This window comes from Mastomys coucha, unplaced genomic scaffold (assembly GCF_008632895.1).
Source record: "Mastomys coucha isolate ucsf_1 unplaced genomic scaffold, UCSF_Mcou_1 pScaffold15, whole genome shotgun sequence".
Classification (NCBI taxonomy): domain Eukaryota; kingdom Metazoa; phylum Chordata; class Mammalia; order Rodentia; family Muridae; genus Mastomys; species Mastomys coucha.
Genome location: NW_022196897.1, coordinates 111,376,580 through 111,394,744, shown reverse-complemented (window position 1 = coordinate 111,394,744; position 18,165 = coordinate 111,376,580). Strand labels below are relative to the sequence as shown.

Genomic DNA, 18,165 nt, shown 5'->3' with positions numbered 1-18,165 from the left:
AAGGAGGTGCTTTCTGCAAAGGCCTCAGCCCTGAACAATACTGGTAAGATGTGATTATTGTTGACCACCAGGAACTGCAGCTCTTGCTCTAGAAATCTTGACCAGTTCAGAGCCTGCAATTTGTAACCTGCTAGAACTTGGCCCAGCTACAAAGCTAGAGACCTCTGGGACACCTGGCTAAGTGAACAACTGTCTGTTACCAGTTAAAGGGAAGCAATAGGGCAGCCAAAAGCAGCAAGAGAGGACTCCTATAGACGTCTTCCTTAAGCATCTGCTGCTGAGGGAGAAGGTCAAGGAGAACCTGAGGGTTCAGAGGTAGCTGGCATTTCTTGTTGACTTTTGTTATAGAGCAGTCTTAGTTGAAACCACAGGGGCAGGGGGAGTTTTGACATAATCTGTGTATCTCTAAAGCAGTTTTGGAAATCTGTAGGATTGCCATTTTTCTCCAAACACACATATGATAATACTTTGTACCCCTAGATCCAGATAATATGGACAGGGCTTCAGGAGTTTGGCAAATGAGGGGGACGAGCCACAACAGTCCCCGGGAAGACTACAGTTGCTCCTTGAATTAGACAGAAACCCCGTTCTGTTTGGGGTCAGTGCGGGAATGCTGGGCCTGAGGAGCTAAGTGTAAGGCACACTTTGGAATCAGTCATGAGACTAGATTCCTCTAGTCTGGTCCACGGTCTTTCCAAGTTCCCAGATGTTCAATCAAGTTCCAGCACCAAGAGTAATGGTTTCTTTCTACCCTATTTTTAAACAATGGTATTGTGTAGTAGGTCTAAGTGCCTGCAAATTAATAGGTTAAAACTGGTCACGTTGCTGTCTATGTATTCAGAAAAACAGAAACTATAAAAATTCCTCTATGTGTTAGAAAGACAAGATGTGATTGATAATTTTTCTTTTTATTCTGTTTTTATTGCTTTGGTCAATTTATGCAAAAACACTTAAAACTCAAGCAAAGGAAAGCCCAGATTCTGTCATTCGGGGTGAGAACTTTTTTCCTAGGAGTGTTATCCCCACCACCTTTGGCTATTTCAGTGACATTTCTTATGTTTCCTCTGCTGGCTGGTGGTTGCAGCTTGCTTAGTAACACTGCTTAGAAGCTTCAGGGAAACCTAATGAAATCCCAAAACTGACAAGAGGGAGCACTCAAAAAATGGATCAGCATAGAGTCCAAGTTCCTGCTGGTTTAGAAAAGACATTCCAGAACTAATATAGGTTTGAGGAGCTGCCGTCATGAGTCACTGACTTGAAAATTCTAGGTCACGAATTCATTTGTAAAGGTAACGTATCACTGAGTTGAGAGAGATTTTTTTCAATCAGGTCACAAAGCACTTCCAAAGGAAGAGAAACCCTCAGAGATTTGCTGTCCTCACTGTCATAGGGATGTCTTCTGAAGAAGTCTTGCAATGGTTCTGTAAGAATTAAGCAAACAGGAACACCTCATAAAAATACCAAGGAGCCAGAAATGTCCATTAAGCCTAAAGGGACACCTCATAAAAATACCGAGGAGCCAAAGATGTCCATTAAGTCTAAAGATTGAGAGCTTCAGAAAGGTTTACTAAGCAAGCATCCATTCCCAAGAGATGCTGGGTTCCAAGAAACCTCCCCAGTAGGTACTGGATCTCCTCCCGCACCACATACACACCTTCTACGTTCAACGGGTATCTCCTCCTCACCTGGGGCACAGAGGTCAATGGACTCAAATGACAATGGGCGGCTGGGTGTGGTGGTGCACACCTTTAATCCCAGCACTTGGGAGGCAGAGGCAGGCGGATTTCTGAGTTCGAGGCCAGCCTGGTCTACAGAGTGAGTTCCAGGACAGCCAGGGCTATACAGAGAAACCCTGTCTCAATAAAAACAAAACAAAACAAACAAACAAACAAAAAAGACAATGGGCTCCACCAATGAGAGATAACCAACTCATGCTGTAAACCTATGTGCTGAAAGAGTATAAAAAGTGTGTGCTTTTGTTCCTTGGGATCACCTTTGCCTGAATGTTGGACGACCTCAGTATACTGGATTATTAAAGAACCTCATGCTAATTGCAGCGATCTCCGTCTCTGTGTCTTTGTGAGTGGAACGACATCCTGGATGTAAGACTCGGTTCTCTGAATCTTACAACAGTTCATGAACATAATCTGAAGGGAGACACTAGGTCCAATACAACCTATCCAAGAAAGCATTTAATCTGGGGAATATGATTTCAGAGAGTGGAGTCATGGTTATCATGGCAGAGAGCATGGTAGCAGACAGGCAGGCATAGCACTGGAACAGTAGGTGAGGGTTGAGACTCAACCACCAGGCAGTGGCAGAGAAAGGGTAGCAAGAGGGAGGGCATGGGGGCAGGGGGAGAGCTAGAATTGTCTTTTGAAACCTCAAAGCCCACCCCCCCAGTGACACACCTCCTCAAACAAGGCCACACCCCCTAGGTCTTCTATGCTGGCTACTTTTATGTCAGCTGGACAGAAGCTGTAGTCTCCAGTCATCTGAGAGGGGGAAACTTTAATTGAGAAATTGCTTTCAGAAGATTGGGCTATACGAAGGCAAGCCCTTAACTAACTAAGGCACTTTCTTAATTAGTGGTTGATGGTGGAGGGAGCCCAGCCCACCATGGGTGGAGCCATCTCTGGGCTGGTGGTCCTGGGTTCTATAAGAAAGCAGGCTGAGAAAATCATAAGTCAGTAGGCAGTACCTCTCCATGGCCTTTGCATCAGCTCCTGTCTCCAGGTTCCTGCCCTGTTTGAGTTCCTATTCTGGCTTCCTTCAATGACTGAAATCATAAGCCAAATAAACCCTTTCCTCCTCAACTTGCTTTTCCTCGTGTGCTTTCATCCCAGCAATGGTGGCCCTAACTGTGACACCTTTCTAAACAGTTCCACCAACTGAGGATTCAAACATATGGACCTGTGGGAACCATGCTCCTTCATACTGTCATAAATCTTGTAAGCTGTTTCCTGCTTTTAGCCAGGCTGACCCGAAGAACTCACTGCCATAAAATGAATGCTATGACTAATTTTTTAAAAATCTGATTCTAGAGTCCACTTACATGGCAAATGATTTCCTTTTCACGTTGCTGTTACCTGTGCTACATGGTTTGGATAGTGTTGTGTCTGGTCTTTGGGAAGTTGATTTTACCATCCACAAATCATTTGGGGGTTTTTATTATTTTCTGCTTTTAATTTAGTCACCTACAACTTATAGCTCAACGGATTTAAGAGAGTCCATTAAAACCTACCGTTTAGTTACCTCTCTCCTTTACGTCTGGTGACTCTGAGTCAGCTAAAAATGTAAGCTCATGCATTCATTCATTCAACAAACATTATTACCTAACACTCTTATCAAGGAGTGTACACGCACAGAAAAAAAAAAAAACATTGCATAGATAATTTGTACACAGCACACAAACAATTTAAGGCAGGATGTGGCATAAGCAAGGGGAATTTTTAAGGGAGACTGTTTCAGAATTGGCACAAGCTGGAGGAAATTTGAGGCTGAATTCAGGAAATGGATGAAATAATTTTCAGTCTGGGAGGGGCCAGCCCAGTAGGAAGCAAGAGTATAAAGTGAAGGAGATAAGAGTACATATTTAACGAAGGCTGTCCCCGAGGTTTTCAGACTGATTAACACGCATGCTCAGAGCTTCCATTTACAATAGACACCGTGAGAATATGCTGAAGGCCTGCTGTGTGCTTGGTGGTGATTTAAACCCAGGAAATACCCAGCGGTGGACAAAACCTAAACATCCAGCAAGCAAAACACAAAACCTTTGTCTTCATGATACTTGCACGGAAACTGATGGCCACTACACCAAATGCTTAGCTGTAGACAGAGTGTTAAGAGCCATAAAGGAAAGACCAAGAGCCAAGAGGCGATGCCATTTTGTTGTTCATTTTATGGTACTGGGGATTGAACCCAGAACCCGTGCATCTGTTCTACCATCAAGGCCCTTTTTTGACGTTTTATCTTGAACGGGGTCTCACTAAATTGCTCATGCTAGGCTTCAACTCTGTCCCATGCAAACTTGAACCTGCGATCCTCTTTGCTTTTGTAGCCCAAGTAGCTGGGATTACTGGCCTAGATTAAATGGCGGCCAGAGAGAGCCTCATTCAAAAGGCATTTTCATGCAGGAGCCTCAAGCAAAGGCGGGAACCCTGTGTGTTAAGTTCGGCAACAGTGCTCCAGGCAACGGAAGCAGCGAGGCTGGAGCGAGACTAAGAAGGCAAGTGTGTTCAGAATGTCTGGGACTAGACTGGAGGCCAGTCGGCTGAGTCAAATGAGGGGGAGTAGAAGGAGGGCAGGACGGGAAGAGGGGGGGTGGAGGGGAAGTAGTTGGAAATAGGGGTCAGAGGTATGGTATAGCCTTTTTAGAGATGCCGGGCTTGATTTGAGATTTCACAGCTCATTCTGTCTGATTGCCGGCTCATTTGCCCCAAAGGTTGTCTCTTAGTTGTAAAATGCCACCCAAAGGACTTAGAGGACTGAGGGTGTACCTCCGCGCCAGTGTGCTTGACCCACATGCCCAGGCCCTTCGATTCAATTTGCAGAACATTTTACTCTAATTTATCTTTACTGTGCTTATGCGCGTGTGTACAACTTCCAGAGTTAGGTCTCCTACTGTGGGTTCTGGGGCTGGACTGTGGGAAATACTTTCAGCTTCTGAGCCATCTTATCAGACTTAAATATTTTAACAAGACAACTGCGATGGGATAAACCAGTTCTTGAACAAACATTAGGTTTGTTTTTAGGACTGAAGTATTCTGATATTTAGCCCTTCAACTTTACCACACATTAGAAGTTTAACAAACCTTTTCAAAATCCTCCACATGTGTTTTATGTATGTGTGTATTTGTGTGTGTGTGTGTGTGTATGTGTGTGTGTGTGTTATCGATGGAACCCAGGGCTTTGTGTCTGCTAGGCAAGCTCTCTGGCCACTGAACTTTGTCCTAATCCCAAATGACTTTTTTACTTTAAGGTCAGATTCTTTCCCATAGACTACACAGATCTGGCTTGGTCTGACCTCCATTCTCATCTGAATTCCTTCCTTCCCTTTATTCATTCTCTATTTGCATCTGTCTCCTTTCAGATTCTCCAGCATTTTTCTTCTTTTTGCTTCCTTCATCTTCCCCTCTTGTGTGTGTGTGTGTGTGTGTGTGTGGTCCGATATCATCTCCTCAGAGGTCAGCCCATCTAGAAGGTTCCATCTCCCTCTCTAGCTGCAGTTGCCATAAATAAGGCTTTATTTCCTTCACAGTATCCCCTTCATCAGTGTAACCCTTTAAAAATATGCTCATTGTTTGTCTCCCAGAAGAGCTGGTAAGTTGCACCATAGCAGAAGCAGTATCTCATTGACTCTGGCATTCTCATTCCTTGTCCAGTGCCTCCCACATCATTAACTGTATGCAGATCTAGTTAACTAGATCACCATATACTGTTATATAGAAGAACAGTCATTGTCAGGCAACACCTAGGGTACCAGGGGGTTCTACCTTAACACAAGTACTAGTCTGCATACAAGAACAGCTCCAACACTCCTGGAGCTGTGACTCCATTATCCCACCACTCACCATAGGTCGCGGTGATGGTGGTGGCGGTGTTGGTGGACATGATGACTGCTTCTTTCAGAGAGGTCTGTTACTTAGCTAGCTTCCACCTTCACCCCAGTACAGAAGAGATGCTTCTCCTAACCTCCAGCCAAGGGAGAGCTGTGGGGGAGATACTTGGGGACTGTGACAGCATCTCCCAGAGTCTGAAAGAATACAGGGACTTTACTGAGGCATCCAAGTTCCCAGGAAAAGCTTTGTGGGTATAAAAAACAGTGCAGATAAACCTTGTTTTTTCTAACTGTAGATTTGTAGATGTATGCATTTTCCCAAGAGAAAAGATATCCTGAAATCTACCATTTGCTTTGATATAGATCAAAAATAAGATCATTTAATGAATAGACAGAGGAGGAGCTGGATGGACAACTATTGAGTAAGAGAGTAAAAGTAATGTCCTAGAGTTTGATGGGAGGGAATTCTTAAAAGGTTATCTGCCTGAGTCTCTAGGGCATCAAAATTGAGAGTGCCAGTCCCTCAGAAGCTCACGACTTTTGACTTTCTAAATACTTACTGAGCTCTTGTAATATGCTGGGTGTCCGTATGGACGGGGAAGACACTACAGCATGTGAGGGAAATACTTGGTAGAAAAAGAGAAGTTTCAATAAGCATTGGAGACAGTGATGGTATTTTATACCTTCATAAAGACCAGGTTCCAAGGCTGTGTGCACAATAGAACTAGATTTGGCTACAACTTCATTTCTTTTGTTGTAAAATTTACATCTGATGGCATGCACACATCTTTTTAAAATATATTAATTTATTATTTTTTAATTTAAAAACTTTTTTCATACAATGTATTTTGATCATGTTTTTCCCTCTCCCAGTTCTTTCCAGATCCTTCCCAATTCCCTACTCATTCAGCTTCATATTTTCTCTCTCTTTCAAAGAAAAAAAGAGATAAAGCCAACACACACACACACACACACACACACACACACACACACACACACACACACACACACACACACACACACACACACACACGGAAAAAAACCTTTGGTTTGAGACAGGGTTTCTCTTTGTAGCTCTGACTATTCTGGAACTCCCTCTGTAGACCAGATTGGACTCGAACTGAGAGATCTATCTGCCTGTGCCTGCCCCTGCCTCCCTAGTGCTGGGATTAAAGGCATGTGTCACCACTGCCAGGCTTGTTTTCTTAGTTTTAGAGAGTGTATGGTCACCATAGCTCTTCCTGTCACCCCACCCCCCTCACTCTCACCTTCACTCTCAATGGATAACCTTGCAGTTTATCTCAAGGAGAAAACAAGAGCTATTAAACCACCTCCGCACTGGAGACTAAACTTAAGAGTATGCATAACTCTAGCCATACTCCATCTTTCCTTCTGTCATGTGGACTGTCTCTAGGAAGCCAGTTTCTTTCAGTGACTTTTTATCCTGCACTTCCAAGTTCTTCAGGGAGCTTGTTCCTATGGATGTGTGTGACTCTCTTTGTCTGTCGGTCTGTCTGTCTGTGTGTCTGTGTCTCTCTGTGTGTCTGTGTCTCTCTGTGTGGTTGTGTCTTGGTGCCTTGCTAACGGTTGAAGCTAGACCCTTATGCATGCTAGGTGTGCAGTCTACTGCTGAACTATATCCCTAGCAGTCTGTCCCCTTTTTATTCTTGATTTTGAGCTGGAGGGTAAATTTCAGGCTAGCCTTTACCTCAAGCCCAGGCAGCTCTTGCATTCTTCCTACCATGCAGCTGGAGCAGTGACCTTATTATCTCCATTACTTGATCTCCATTACAGATCGTCGATTGCTTGATCTGTTTAGAACTTGTTCTCTCAGGTCCACCTTCTCTGGTTTCAATCCCCATTCCTATTGAACTTACAATATATCTCCTTTGGAATTACTTGCTGTGTGTGTCTTGCCCACAAGACAGATGAGGCCTTTGACCTTACCATGTCTCATTAACTGTTGAACTTCTTCCAGTGATTAGCCTTGTACTTAGCACCTTGAATATATTAACATTTGTTGGTAAATGAAAGAAGTCATCTGTATTGCATGTAAAATAGTCCTTTAGATTTCTTTGTTTTATCCATAGATTTATTATTTTCTTCTAATAGTCACGGGCATCCTTGTTAGGATTACATTAAATTAATATGGCACTGTGATACTTCTTGTTTCTATAATTCTTACACTCTAAATATTTGACTTAGAATATTCTTGCCGGGCAGTGGTGGCGCACGCCCTTAATCCCAGCACTTGGGAGGCAGAGGCAGGTGGATTTCTGAGTTCGAGGCCAGCCTGGTCTATAGAGTGAGTTCCAGGACAGCCAGGGCTACACAGAGAAACCCTGTCTTGAAAAAACCAAAAAAAAAAAAAAAAAAAAAAAAAAAAAAAAGAAAGAAAGAAAGAAAGAATATTCTTAACAAGAACAGTTTCAGTCACAAAAATCATACAATATGGAACAATATTTAGAGATTCTGCATTTAAATTTCCTCTTACAGATCCTTCCAAGAAGGGGAAAACCTCAAATACTATACTATATTTATGACATTTTCCTCAGGTTGGGTGTCTTGCAGCCAAGGACCACCAGAAGGGACATGGTTCATTTCATCTTTCTGTCAGAAAGGAGGATGAGCATCTGCTGGCTTATGTAACTACCCTGTATAAATAGCTTCGTCTTGTGGAACAACCTTACATTCCCTCTGCAGTCTCTGAATCCTGAGCAAGGGTGTGTAATAGACTCTAAAGAATCTAACATCATACAGCTTGCACATTTTCAACACAAATGAGTGTGCAGTTGAAATAAAAGTGTGCACATAGTGGAAGAACAAAACCAAATACATGAAACTTGCATGCACAGGCATAAATGTCTATCATGTGGTTTGCAGCCCAGCCTTCATGTGTCCTGTCAACATAGTGTGTTCTTCTAAGCTGGCAGAAATACAGCTTCCACACTAGCATAGTCAGGACCTTCACAGGGCACCCTCTCCTTGCAGACCTGGACTAACCAAAAAGGCTTTACTAACATCTCCTGAAGCATGATGACAAAGCAAATTTCTTAGACGTCTCTTTCCCTTTTCCAGACATAGATCCCTTGACCAGTGGCCCAAACAGCAGCCAACTCGACTCTCTTTCTTCACTGAAGTATATATAATTCAGCTGACTGAAGGTATCAAGCCAGAACTCTTGTGGAGAGCTTGTGTGTGTTGGAGGCTGTCTAACTCCCCAGAGGGAATCTACCGATAGGGTCTAGTTTCAAGGCCAACTCTAGTCTTTAAGGAGCTGATGATCTGAAGATTAAAAGGAACAATTCTTAACCAGAAGGGGAAAGCAGAGGAGAAGAGAATCTCTTCTTGGGTAGTTATGCAGATTCTGGATACAAATAAGATTCCAAATGGGCAAAATCAACCTGGAATTAATTGAAGCTAGATGTGAGTCTGGAACCTGGACAACAACATTGATTAAACATTATTCATGGAGCTTTTTAACAGGGCTTCTTTCCCATGGCTACTCTCTGTATGCAATTTATTTGTGCACGTTTCTGAGGGCAAGGCTGTTCGTTCTTTTCATTCTTTTAGAGTCCTGCCAGGATCACAGGACTAGTGAGCAGCTAGCTACAAGCTCTTCCAAAATCCCGAGTAGGTTTTGGCTCCAGAGAAGTCTCCGAGGTCCCGGCAAAGTGAACACAGGCGTCTCGAGTTCGAGACAGCCCAACCCTCCTAGGTTAATAGTCTTGGGAGGAGTGTGGCTCTTGGTATCTAACCTGGCAGTGCTTCTCGCCTTGGCTGTAAGCCAGCCACCCCACCTCGGGTCGCTCCTCGGCCATCCCCGCCCCTGCTCATCTCCATTTCCTACTGCGCCTCCGCCCTTTCGGCCCCGCTCGGCTTCCGTCCCAGATGATCCCTCCTCGGGGCGGCCGCCTCCTCCACCGCCTTGAGCTGGAGCCGCCTCCCCGACCAGTGGCGTAGCCGAGTCGGCGTTCGGCCGGCGGTGCGGAGCAGACAGAGCCCGGCGGGACCGAGCGGGGGGCCATGGAGAAAGCGGCCCGCGGCGCTGCGAACACCGACTAGAGCCGGCGCCCGCCGCCGGCGCCATGGACCGAGCGCCGGCCGAGCAGGTACGCAAGCGCCCGGGCTGCTCTCGGGCCTCCGGGCCGGCAGGCCGCCTGAGCTGAAAGGCCGGGGGAGGTGGACCGCCTGAGCTCAGCGGCGACCGCCTTTCCCTTGTAGCAGTCCGGAGTGTAATTCTTTTTATGAAGAGACTACCGTGGCATAAACCTTGTTTTCCTGGCTAGTTACTTTGCAAATAATTATTCTTTTAAAATGGAGCAAGAGTTCATGTTGAGCTCATATTCGTATTCGCACAGTAGTTCCATTAGTGAGTGGTCTGTTAGTGTTTTGATTGCATCAAGTTCTTGCTGGAAGTGTTGGAAAGAAGGGCTAATGGCAGTGTGAAAATAATTTAAAAGAATAGTGTCATGCTTCCTCCTCCTCCTCCCCAGTATTTTACAGCTTCCCTGGAAACGACTTAATTTGATTGGGATTTTTGTTCGCTGTCAATTTCCCTCTTCCAGGACCTTGGTCAGTTAGTCACATAGTTGAAAGGAGAACACTGGTGACTTGCCGGTTAGTTTTGCAAATAGTTAACTATCTCGATTAAACGAGATGCAGTTCCCAAGTTTCTGTATGTATTTATATATAGTTAACGACTGTTTTGGGTTTTTGTTTGTTTTTTTGTTTTTCCGAGACAGGGTTTCTCTGTGTAGCCTTGGCTGTCCTGGAACTCACTCTGTAGACCAGGCTGGCCCCGAACTCAGAAATCCTCCTGTCTCTGCCTCCCAAGTGCTGGGATTAAAAGCATGCACCACCACTGCCAGAATGACAGTTTTGGTTTTGAATTGCACTTTTCAAGCCAAAACACAGCTTTCTAATTTTGAACACTTCATCGTTTCTGTTGTTGGTTCTTGTCATACACTGTCCATTCTATCCTAGATCTCTTGTGGAAGGTTTTCCCTACCTCAGCACTTTCCACAGGACCTTACTACATAGACTGAAAAGGAAAGCAAAGCTTCGAGAGAATAGAAGTTTGCTTTTATTAAAGAACACAAATTACCAAGAGAAAATTGCTGTGGGACCACTTGGTAAATACACACCTCACCGTGGCCCAGAGTATTATGTTACAGCTCGTAGTAAATTTAATTCAAACCTTGTTTTTGAGAGTAATTCTGAAAAAAGAATTGGAGATTTCAAGCCTTGACAAAAGAAAAGGAATTTCCTTGCCCGTGTGTCTCTAATGACAGGGTGGTTCATTCTCTTCATTCCTGTCCTTCCTGGGCACTCGGGAAGCACTAATGGATGTGTATACTCACATCCAGCTCCTCTCATCTTAGAGGAAATGTAATTACCGAGTTAGATGGTAACATTTAGCATAGCTCTCCGCATGTGATTATCCTAAGAGCAAATGTAGCAGACTATTTAGAGAGCATCCTCCTCTGTCACCCCACAAACTCTACCATGTACTTAAACCCTTGGGAATCTGAGAGCTAGAAAAAAAGCCATGCAGTACCTTTTGCCTCTGCTTGGCCAGCAGTGGGGGAAGTACAAAACAGCCTTAGTTAGGTAAAGGCCCTCAAGAAATATTTGTAATATGTGCCAAATTCCCATCCCCTCCCAAATGCTTTGGTTTTTCCTTTTAAACCATTGTTGGCTTATATTCAGAATTTCTGAAAATGCCTACAGCATTAACTGTTGTTGTGCTTAGCAGTTTGCATAAGTTAGTTTTTTATAATTGTACTCAATACAGACTTGTTGCATTTCAAGTAAACCTAAATAATAAATCCTTGGAAGACTGCACAAGAGTAACTTTAAACATTTGTGTCTGAAGGCATTCATGCCATAGGCTTTATAAACCACTGTTTATATAAGCTCTTTTTGTAAAAAGATAAACCTTATGTATGTTTATAAGGAGCAGTTCATTGGTAGTAGAGTGCTGGATGGATAATCCTAATTGTAATAACTACTGAAATCATCTTACAACTGGAAGAGCCTCTCGAGGATTTTCTTTTATTTTGTCTTGGTAAAAGACAAAATAAGTTCTGTCAGAGTTAGCTGTTGTAAAAAGGTATTACGTGGAATGGTGTGTGTGTGTGTGTGTGTGTGTGTGTGTGTGTGTGTGTGTGTGTGATAGGCATGGGGAGGTGACTGTGCATAGTGTGAATATAGAGGTCAGAGATCGAGGTTGGGCAGATCTCCTCCTCCATTGCTCTTTGCCTTACTTTTTGAGGCACGGTGTCTCACTGAACCCAGGGCTCACTGATGCAGCTAGACTCGGTGGCCAGCAGATCTCAGGGATCTTCCTCTCTCTGCCTCCCAGAGCTGGGATTATAGGCCCCTACTTGTGATCTAGCTTTTTGCCTGGGTTCTAGGGAGCTAAATTCAATTCCAGTCTTCATTCTCACACAACAGGTGCTTTACATGTGCTTCTCCATAGCCTCCTTTTTCTCAGTAATAATGATGATGATAATAAAGCTGTGTAAAGGGATGTGAGATATGAGTTATGGATTCATTTGTTTAGAGCAATTCAGTGTCTCTGTGTTTAGGAAATTATGCGTGTTTTGGAGTTTTTAAATAAATAATGAGTGTAGAAGTGATGGGACACTGAGGTTCATGGGCTGTTGTATAGTGTTTCAGTACTCTAAAGTCATCTTAGCTTTAGTACATTCAGGTCAGACTTCTAGAAGGACCTACAGGATCACTGATTATTCTCTTCTTTCATTCGTAGAAAAGCAAACACAGTGAATGCCTGGGGCTTTGTACAGTTTTGTCACAAATAAGGATGTAAGGTTGACTGGTGAAATGGCTTGCTTGGTAAATGTACTTGCTACCAAGTCTGATGACCTGGAGCCCACGGAGAAAGGAAGGAGCCAGTTCCCGAAAGCCTCCTCACCACAGCCTCCTCACATATGTGCATCACATACACACATGAACATAAAATAATATGATAAACATAGGAAACTGTCTGAACTCTTTGTAGCAGCACTCCAAAGTAAAGGCATAGTCAGTTTTTCACATCTGTAGGTCCTACATCCCTGAAACAACCAGCTGGATCACAAATACATTGAAGAAAAAAGTTGAGTCTGTACTAAACGTGTGCAGGCTTTTGTCTTTGTGTGCCCCAAACAACACAGTATAAGAAATACTTAAATAGCTCTCGAATTTGTTAGCTGTTGTAATTAGTGGAGAGTTGGGTAAACAGTACAGTAGAGGGCGTGCATGGCCTCTGTGTAAATATCACACAGGCTCCCAGACCTGAGCCTCTGTGGACCCTCAGGTCCAGTACCTGTCTTGTACAATTAGACAACTGTATTGTAAGTGTTACTATAAAACCGTTATTATCCAGTAACAATTGACGTTTTTATGGGCATTAACAAACATACTATATTTTTAAAATAATGCTCTGAATCAGAGTGCATTCATTTAGAGAAAACATTTGGAAATTTAAAAAGATATTTTTAAGCCTTTACATCTAAAACAAAATAAAAACCAATGACATTAGAAAAATATTAACTGGAGGCTGGTGAGATGGCTCAGCGGGTAAGAGCACCGTTTGCTCTTCTGAAGGTCGTGAGTTCAAATCACAGCAACCACATGGTGGCTCACAACCACCCATAATGAAATTGGATGCCCTCTTCTGGTGCGTCTGAAGACAGCTACAGTGTACTCATTTATAATAATAAATAAATCTTTAAAAAAAAATGAGAAAAATATTAACTAAATATCAAAGGTCAAAGACAAAAAATACAATGGTAGGTTATTAGAAAGGTCTAACTATGTATCACATGTGAACTGTGGAGCATGACTGACATGCTGACATAGAAGTAGTCAGAGCACTCCCTGTGTTCCTGTAACCTGTGGAATATGACTTAGGTTGTGCTGTGACAAAGATGTGGAGTCATGAACACTCTCTGTGTTCCATAGTTTAAAAGGAAAATAAAATTACCCATTAAGGCAAAAGGTCAGGGGAGAAACTTCATATGAAGCAAGTATGAAAATAAGCGTAAAAGCAGAAATTAACAAGTTAGATACTATGAAAATTATTATTACATGTAAAAGGGTGGTTTTATTTTCGAAAACACCATCAAGTCTTAACGGGCTTTAATAGTCCTGTGGAAAAGCATGTGGTGGGAAGGTGGGTGGTCACTCTAAATCCCCTTCTGTTTTCCTCGCTGTACTCTGAAGCCTTGAATGTTGGCAAGTGCCTTACTCCGAGACAGTGCAGCCAGCGGGTATCTCATGCCTGATTCATCCCCCTGGAGGGCCCACGGGGTGGGGGTGGGGGGACGTAACGAGCATCCTAGTCTGTACCACGCACGGGGCACGCGTAAAAAGGGTCTTAATGCTTGATGCATTTTCACCTTAGCATAGCATGTGGCAGTGTCATAGTCTCTCCCTGTGGGTGTGTGGGACATACTCTTAGCTTCACTGTGGGAGAATGTCTCATCATGTTCTACTTCAGTTCTGACTTTAGGTGGGTGTCACTTTTCTGTCGCCTAATCTGGGAGATTATTTGCATCCTCCTGGAGGCTTCTCGAGGAGTGCAGTGTGGGTTCTCTGCTGCACTGTGCTTTTGACTGCTCTCCGGCTGTGTTCACTGTTCACCTAGGTGCAGTGCCTTTGCGAGCTTGAGCCAGGGTGGTTGCCATCATGGCTGTCTGTGATCCCAGTGCATAGCTACTGAACTCTCTTAAGGAGGCATTTTATACTTTTATGTTCTGATAACATCTTTGGTTCTCTAGATTATTTATATAAATGGTATTGACATTTGTTTTAATATGTACAAAATTAAAAATAATTGAAATGCATGAATGTTTTCACAGACAGAATTATTCAGATTTTTCATTAATTTAGGGAGTTCTGAAATAACTTGTGAAAGCTACCTCTTTTACCACTGAGTGGGGTGTTTGAAGCAGACAGTAAATATAAGAATGATTATACTGTCATTGGAGTTCCCGCTTACTTTATATTTCTTATTATATTAGTTTATGTACATGAGTGTTTTAGCTGCATGTTTGTCAGTGTACAGGTGCATGCCTGGTGCCTGTGGGGATCAGAAGAGGGCAACAGATAGATACTCCTGAACTGGAGTTACAGGCAGGTTGTGAGCCTCCATATGGGTGCTGGGAATTGAATATGGGTCCTCTGGAAGAGCAGTCAATGCTCTTAACTGCTGAGCCACCTCTCTAGCCCATATGTACATTTGCTTAATAGTAAGGTAACAGCTCACTTCTTTAAAATTTAATTTCTCAAAATATAGATTAAGGAGTTGGGAGAGGTGGCTCAGTGGTTAAGAAGAGAGCATAGGACTCATCAGTGGACCCAAGTTCACTACCCAGCACCCACATAGGGTAGCATACAGTTACCTGTGACTCTGGCTCCACAGAACTCTACCCTTTGGCTGCATGGACACACTCACTTCCCTTACCTGCACACAACCACAGACAGCTGTACATACATACATATACTTAGAAATGAACGAAACCTTTAAATATATGTATATATAAATATGTAGATCATGAGCTACACATGCTGGTGCATACCCATGAGAGGGTGAGGCAGGGGATCATGGGTTCAAGGCTAGCCTGGGAATGAGACACTTAAAAAATGGCAATAAAAACTAGTGACTAAAACATGGAATTCAAACTGAGGAATAATATTATAGAGAGTAACCCAATTTCTCAATATTTTCAAACGTTTTTTTTTTTTATTTCTATATATTAAAAGTTACTAATACTAGTATTAAATACTATACTAATATTAGTAATATACTATAGTAATACTATACTAATATTAAAAGAACAACTCTTCTGAAGGTCCTGAGTTCAAACCCCAGCAACCACATGGTGGCTCACAACCATCCGTAATGAGATCTGATGCCTTCTTCTGGGGTGTCTGAAGACAGCTACAGTGTACTTACATATAATAAATCTTTTTTTTTTTTTTTTTTTTTTTGGTTTTTCGAAACAGGGTTTCTCTGTGTAGCCCTGGCTGTCCTGGAACTCACTCTGTAGACCAGGCTGGCCTCGAACTCAGAAATCTGCTTGCCTCTGCCTCCCAAGTGCTGGGATTAAAGACGTGCGCCACCACCGCCTGGCTGAGAGCTCATTTTCTTAATACTTTTCCATGTGTAGATTCTCCCAGAGTAGAGTTTTCTGTGGCTTTTAACTATCTGGAGCTGTATTATAGGAAAGATGCACAGGAACCAAGGGACTGACACAGAAGTCCTTAGGAGGGCAGTGGCGTGCAAGACACCTACCAGGAAAGGTTACTCTCCAAGTTATTCTCATTTTTTTCCTCCAAGTTTAAGTATGAAATATAATTTTTCCTTTATGTTTTTGATTCATCTTAGACATTTCCCTTCATTGTAATTTAATGATACAAAATTTAATTTCCTGCAATGGACAGAAATAGACTACTTTTTCAACTATTCAAAAAATGAAATTATTCCTCAAAACTTGAACTGAATGATTTGTCTCCCCCTCAGAATTAACAAGAAATACAGCTTTGTCTAAAGAGCTAGATTTCTTACTACTCTTTACTTTAGACCTGAGGTTTGGCTTCTTACAGTCTATGTAACAGCTCTTCTGCATAAGAACTGATTTCACTACGCAGTGCTGTGACTTGTGAGACGTCCTCCCCTGTTTTGTTGGTTACTCGCTTACTTTACACTGACTTTGTCACTTCCACATGTCCTGTGGATATTGTTTGTAGAGACTCTTTAGAAGTGCCGAGTTTGTATTGGTTGTTCACTTATAACCCATGCTTTCTGTTTTTCTCTTTAAAGAATGTGAAGCTTTCCGCTGAAGTAGAGCCGTTTATTCCCCAGAAGAAGAATCTGGATGCATTTATGCTCCCCATGGCTCTCCCAAGTGATAATGGAAGTGTTTCTGGGGTTGAGCCAACTCCAATCCCCAGTTATCTGATTACCTGTTACCCATTTGTTCAGGAAAACCAGTCCAATAGGTAACTTCATTATTCTTTATTGGTGGGAGATAGAACTTGGCAAAGTACATTAGTCTTTTTCCTTTGTTACTTTCAAACTTTAATCATTTTAAGAGGAAGTAAAACTATACAGAAATTTGAAAGCTGTCAACATATATTATTTTCTTATTCTTTCTAAGAGGAAATGCATTTTTCTGAACATGTCATTGAAATATATTGCAAAATAGTGACCCAGTGGATATATGTAATACAGGAAACCTTTTTTTGAGATTAGATGCTTACTCTCAGAATGGCCAGGACAGCGTCAGGCACAAGAAGAAAACAGGAGGGACAGGCGCTGAAGTGCTGTGGTTGCTGAGTGCTCCATCTGGTGGTTTCTGTAATCTAGCAAAGTTCCCTCGGCTCTGATAGCACGAGCCTGGTGGCATCTAGGGTAGGGCCTGTGGGAGATGTGATCTGCTTGCTGACTCTCCCAGGCTGATGGAAAGTCACAGTTCATTGTATTGACATATAGATGTACTTTCAGCCTCTATCAAGCTGTGCCACATACAGGAAGTGTGGGATAAGTGTGGGGAGGCTCTATGGTCAGCAGCTCTGCACACTGTCTGCGGGTGCACTTCTGTGTGTCCACGGCCCATTGTGGCTCCCTCGTAATTCTGGATGTATGATTTATGAGACCACCAGACTACCTTGTGAAATAGAAACGCCCCAGTGAGTATTCTGAGTTTCTTACTGCAGACTTTTCAAGGTATAAACAGTAGCAACTACAGAATCCTCAGCTAAGCTTGCACTTCATTAAAAATCTTTGAATTCAGTTGGGTGTGCTGTCAGCACTGAGAGGTAGAGGCAGGAGGATCATGAATTCAAGGTGCCTTTGCCTCATGAGATTCTGTTTTGTTTTGTTTTGTTTTGTTTTGTTTTGTTTTTTTAAACATTGCGCTATCAAATAATGTAGAGAATTTTTGTAGACTAAACATAATACTAGTTTTCTCTGTAGCAAAATAGCCATGCTCAATATGAGAAATGTGTTTTCTTGCCTTAATGCGAGGTAGTTGTTAGGAATTCACAAGCAAGCCATCCTTCAGAGTATCTAAGTATTGTTAGGATTTCGGTAGTAAACTTTTCCTTCCATTTTGCTTTGTCATTGCAAAAGTGAAGAAAAGGACCCCTCATGTCTCCACAGCAACTGTTGTCCAGGGCACTGCTGGGGCTGGATGGCATCGCTGGTGCTGTGTGGGAACTGAGTGCAGGATAAAGGTGTCAGGGAAGTCTTCCTGACTTCCTTGGGCATGGGTCTTTGGTTGCCAAGGAGAGGAGCCAGGGCAAGACCTGAGTTGGCTAACTGTAGAGAAGGTGTTGGGGGCCTCTATGTAAGGGTTGGCCGTTACAGTGTGGGCATTGTGCACAGACTGTGGGCTGCTGTCATGTGGATCCGAGCTAGATGTTTCACTCTTAGGCAGACATCTTGAAGAGTTTGAGGACAGGTTGGGAAGCAGTAAATGGATGTGGCATGTGGCAAGCTCTCAAGCTGGATTCCCTTATGCTGCCGTGCTCATGGGTATTACAGGTGCAGGCTATCTCATAACAGCAAAGAAAGCTGATGGTGTCAGTGG

The 18,165-nt window shown here is 43.0% G+C and overlaps 2 protein-coding genes across 2 annotated transcripts in view; one reads left to right on the top strand and one right to left on the bottom strand.

The window, feature by feature from the left end:
• Positions 1–5,596: 5,596 nt before the first annotated feature.
• LOC116091785 (translation initiation factor IF-2-like) lies at positions 5,597–9,650 on the bottom strand. The gene is made up of 2 exons (XM_031373254.1): positions 9,319–9,650; positions 5,597–5,755 (listed from the first exon to the last, which is right to left on the bottom strand). Exons 1-2 carry the CDS (start codon positions 9,648–9,650, stop codon positions 5,662–5,664), a joined length of 426 nt encoding a protein of 141 aa, XP_031229114.1. The 3' UTR covers positions 5,597–5,661.
• The window catches only part of Secisbp2l (SECIS binding protein 2 like), a 44,479-nt gene continuing 35,710 nt past the window's right edge, over positions 9,397–18,165 (top strand). The window contains exons 1-2 of the mRNA XM_031371755.1: positions 9,397–9,672; positions 16,395–16,573. Of these exons, the coding sequence (XP_031227615.1) occupies positions 9,649–9,672; positions 16,395–16,573 (203 nt within the window). The 5' untranslated portion in view covers positions 9,397–9,648. The remainder of the gene's footprint in view (positions 9,673–16,394; positions 16,574–18,165) is intronic.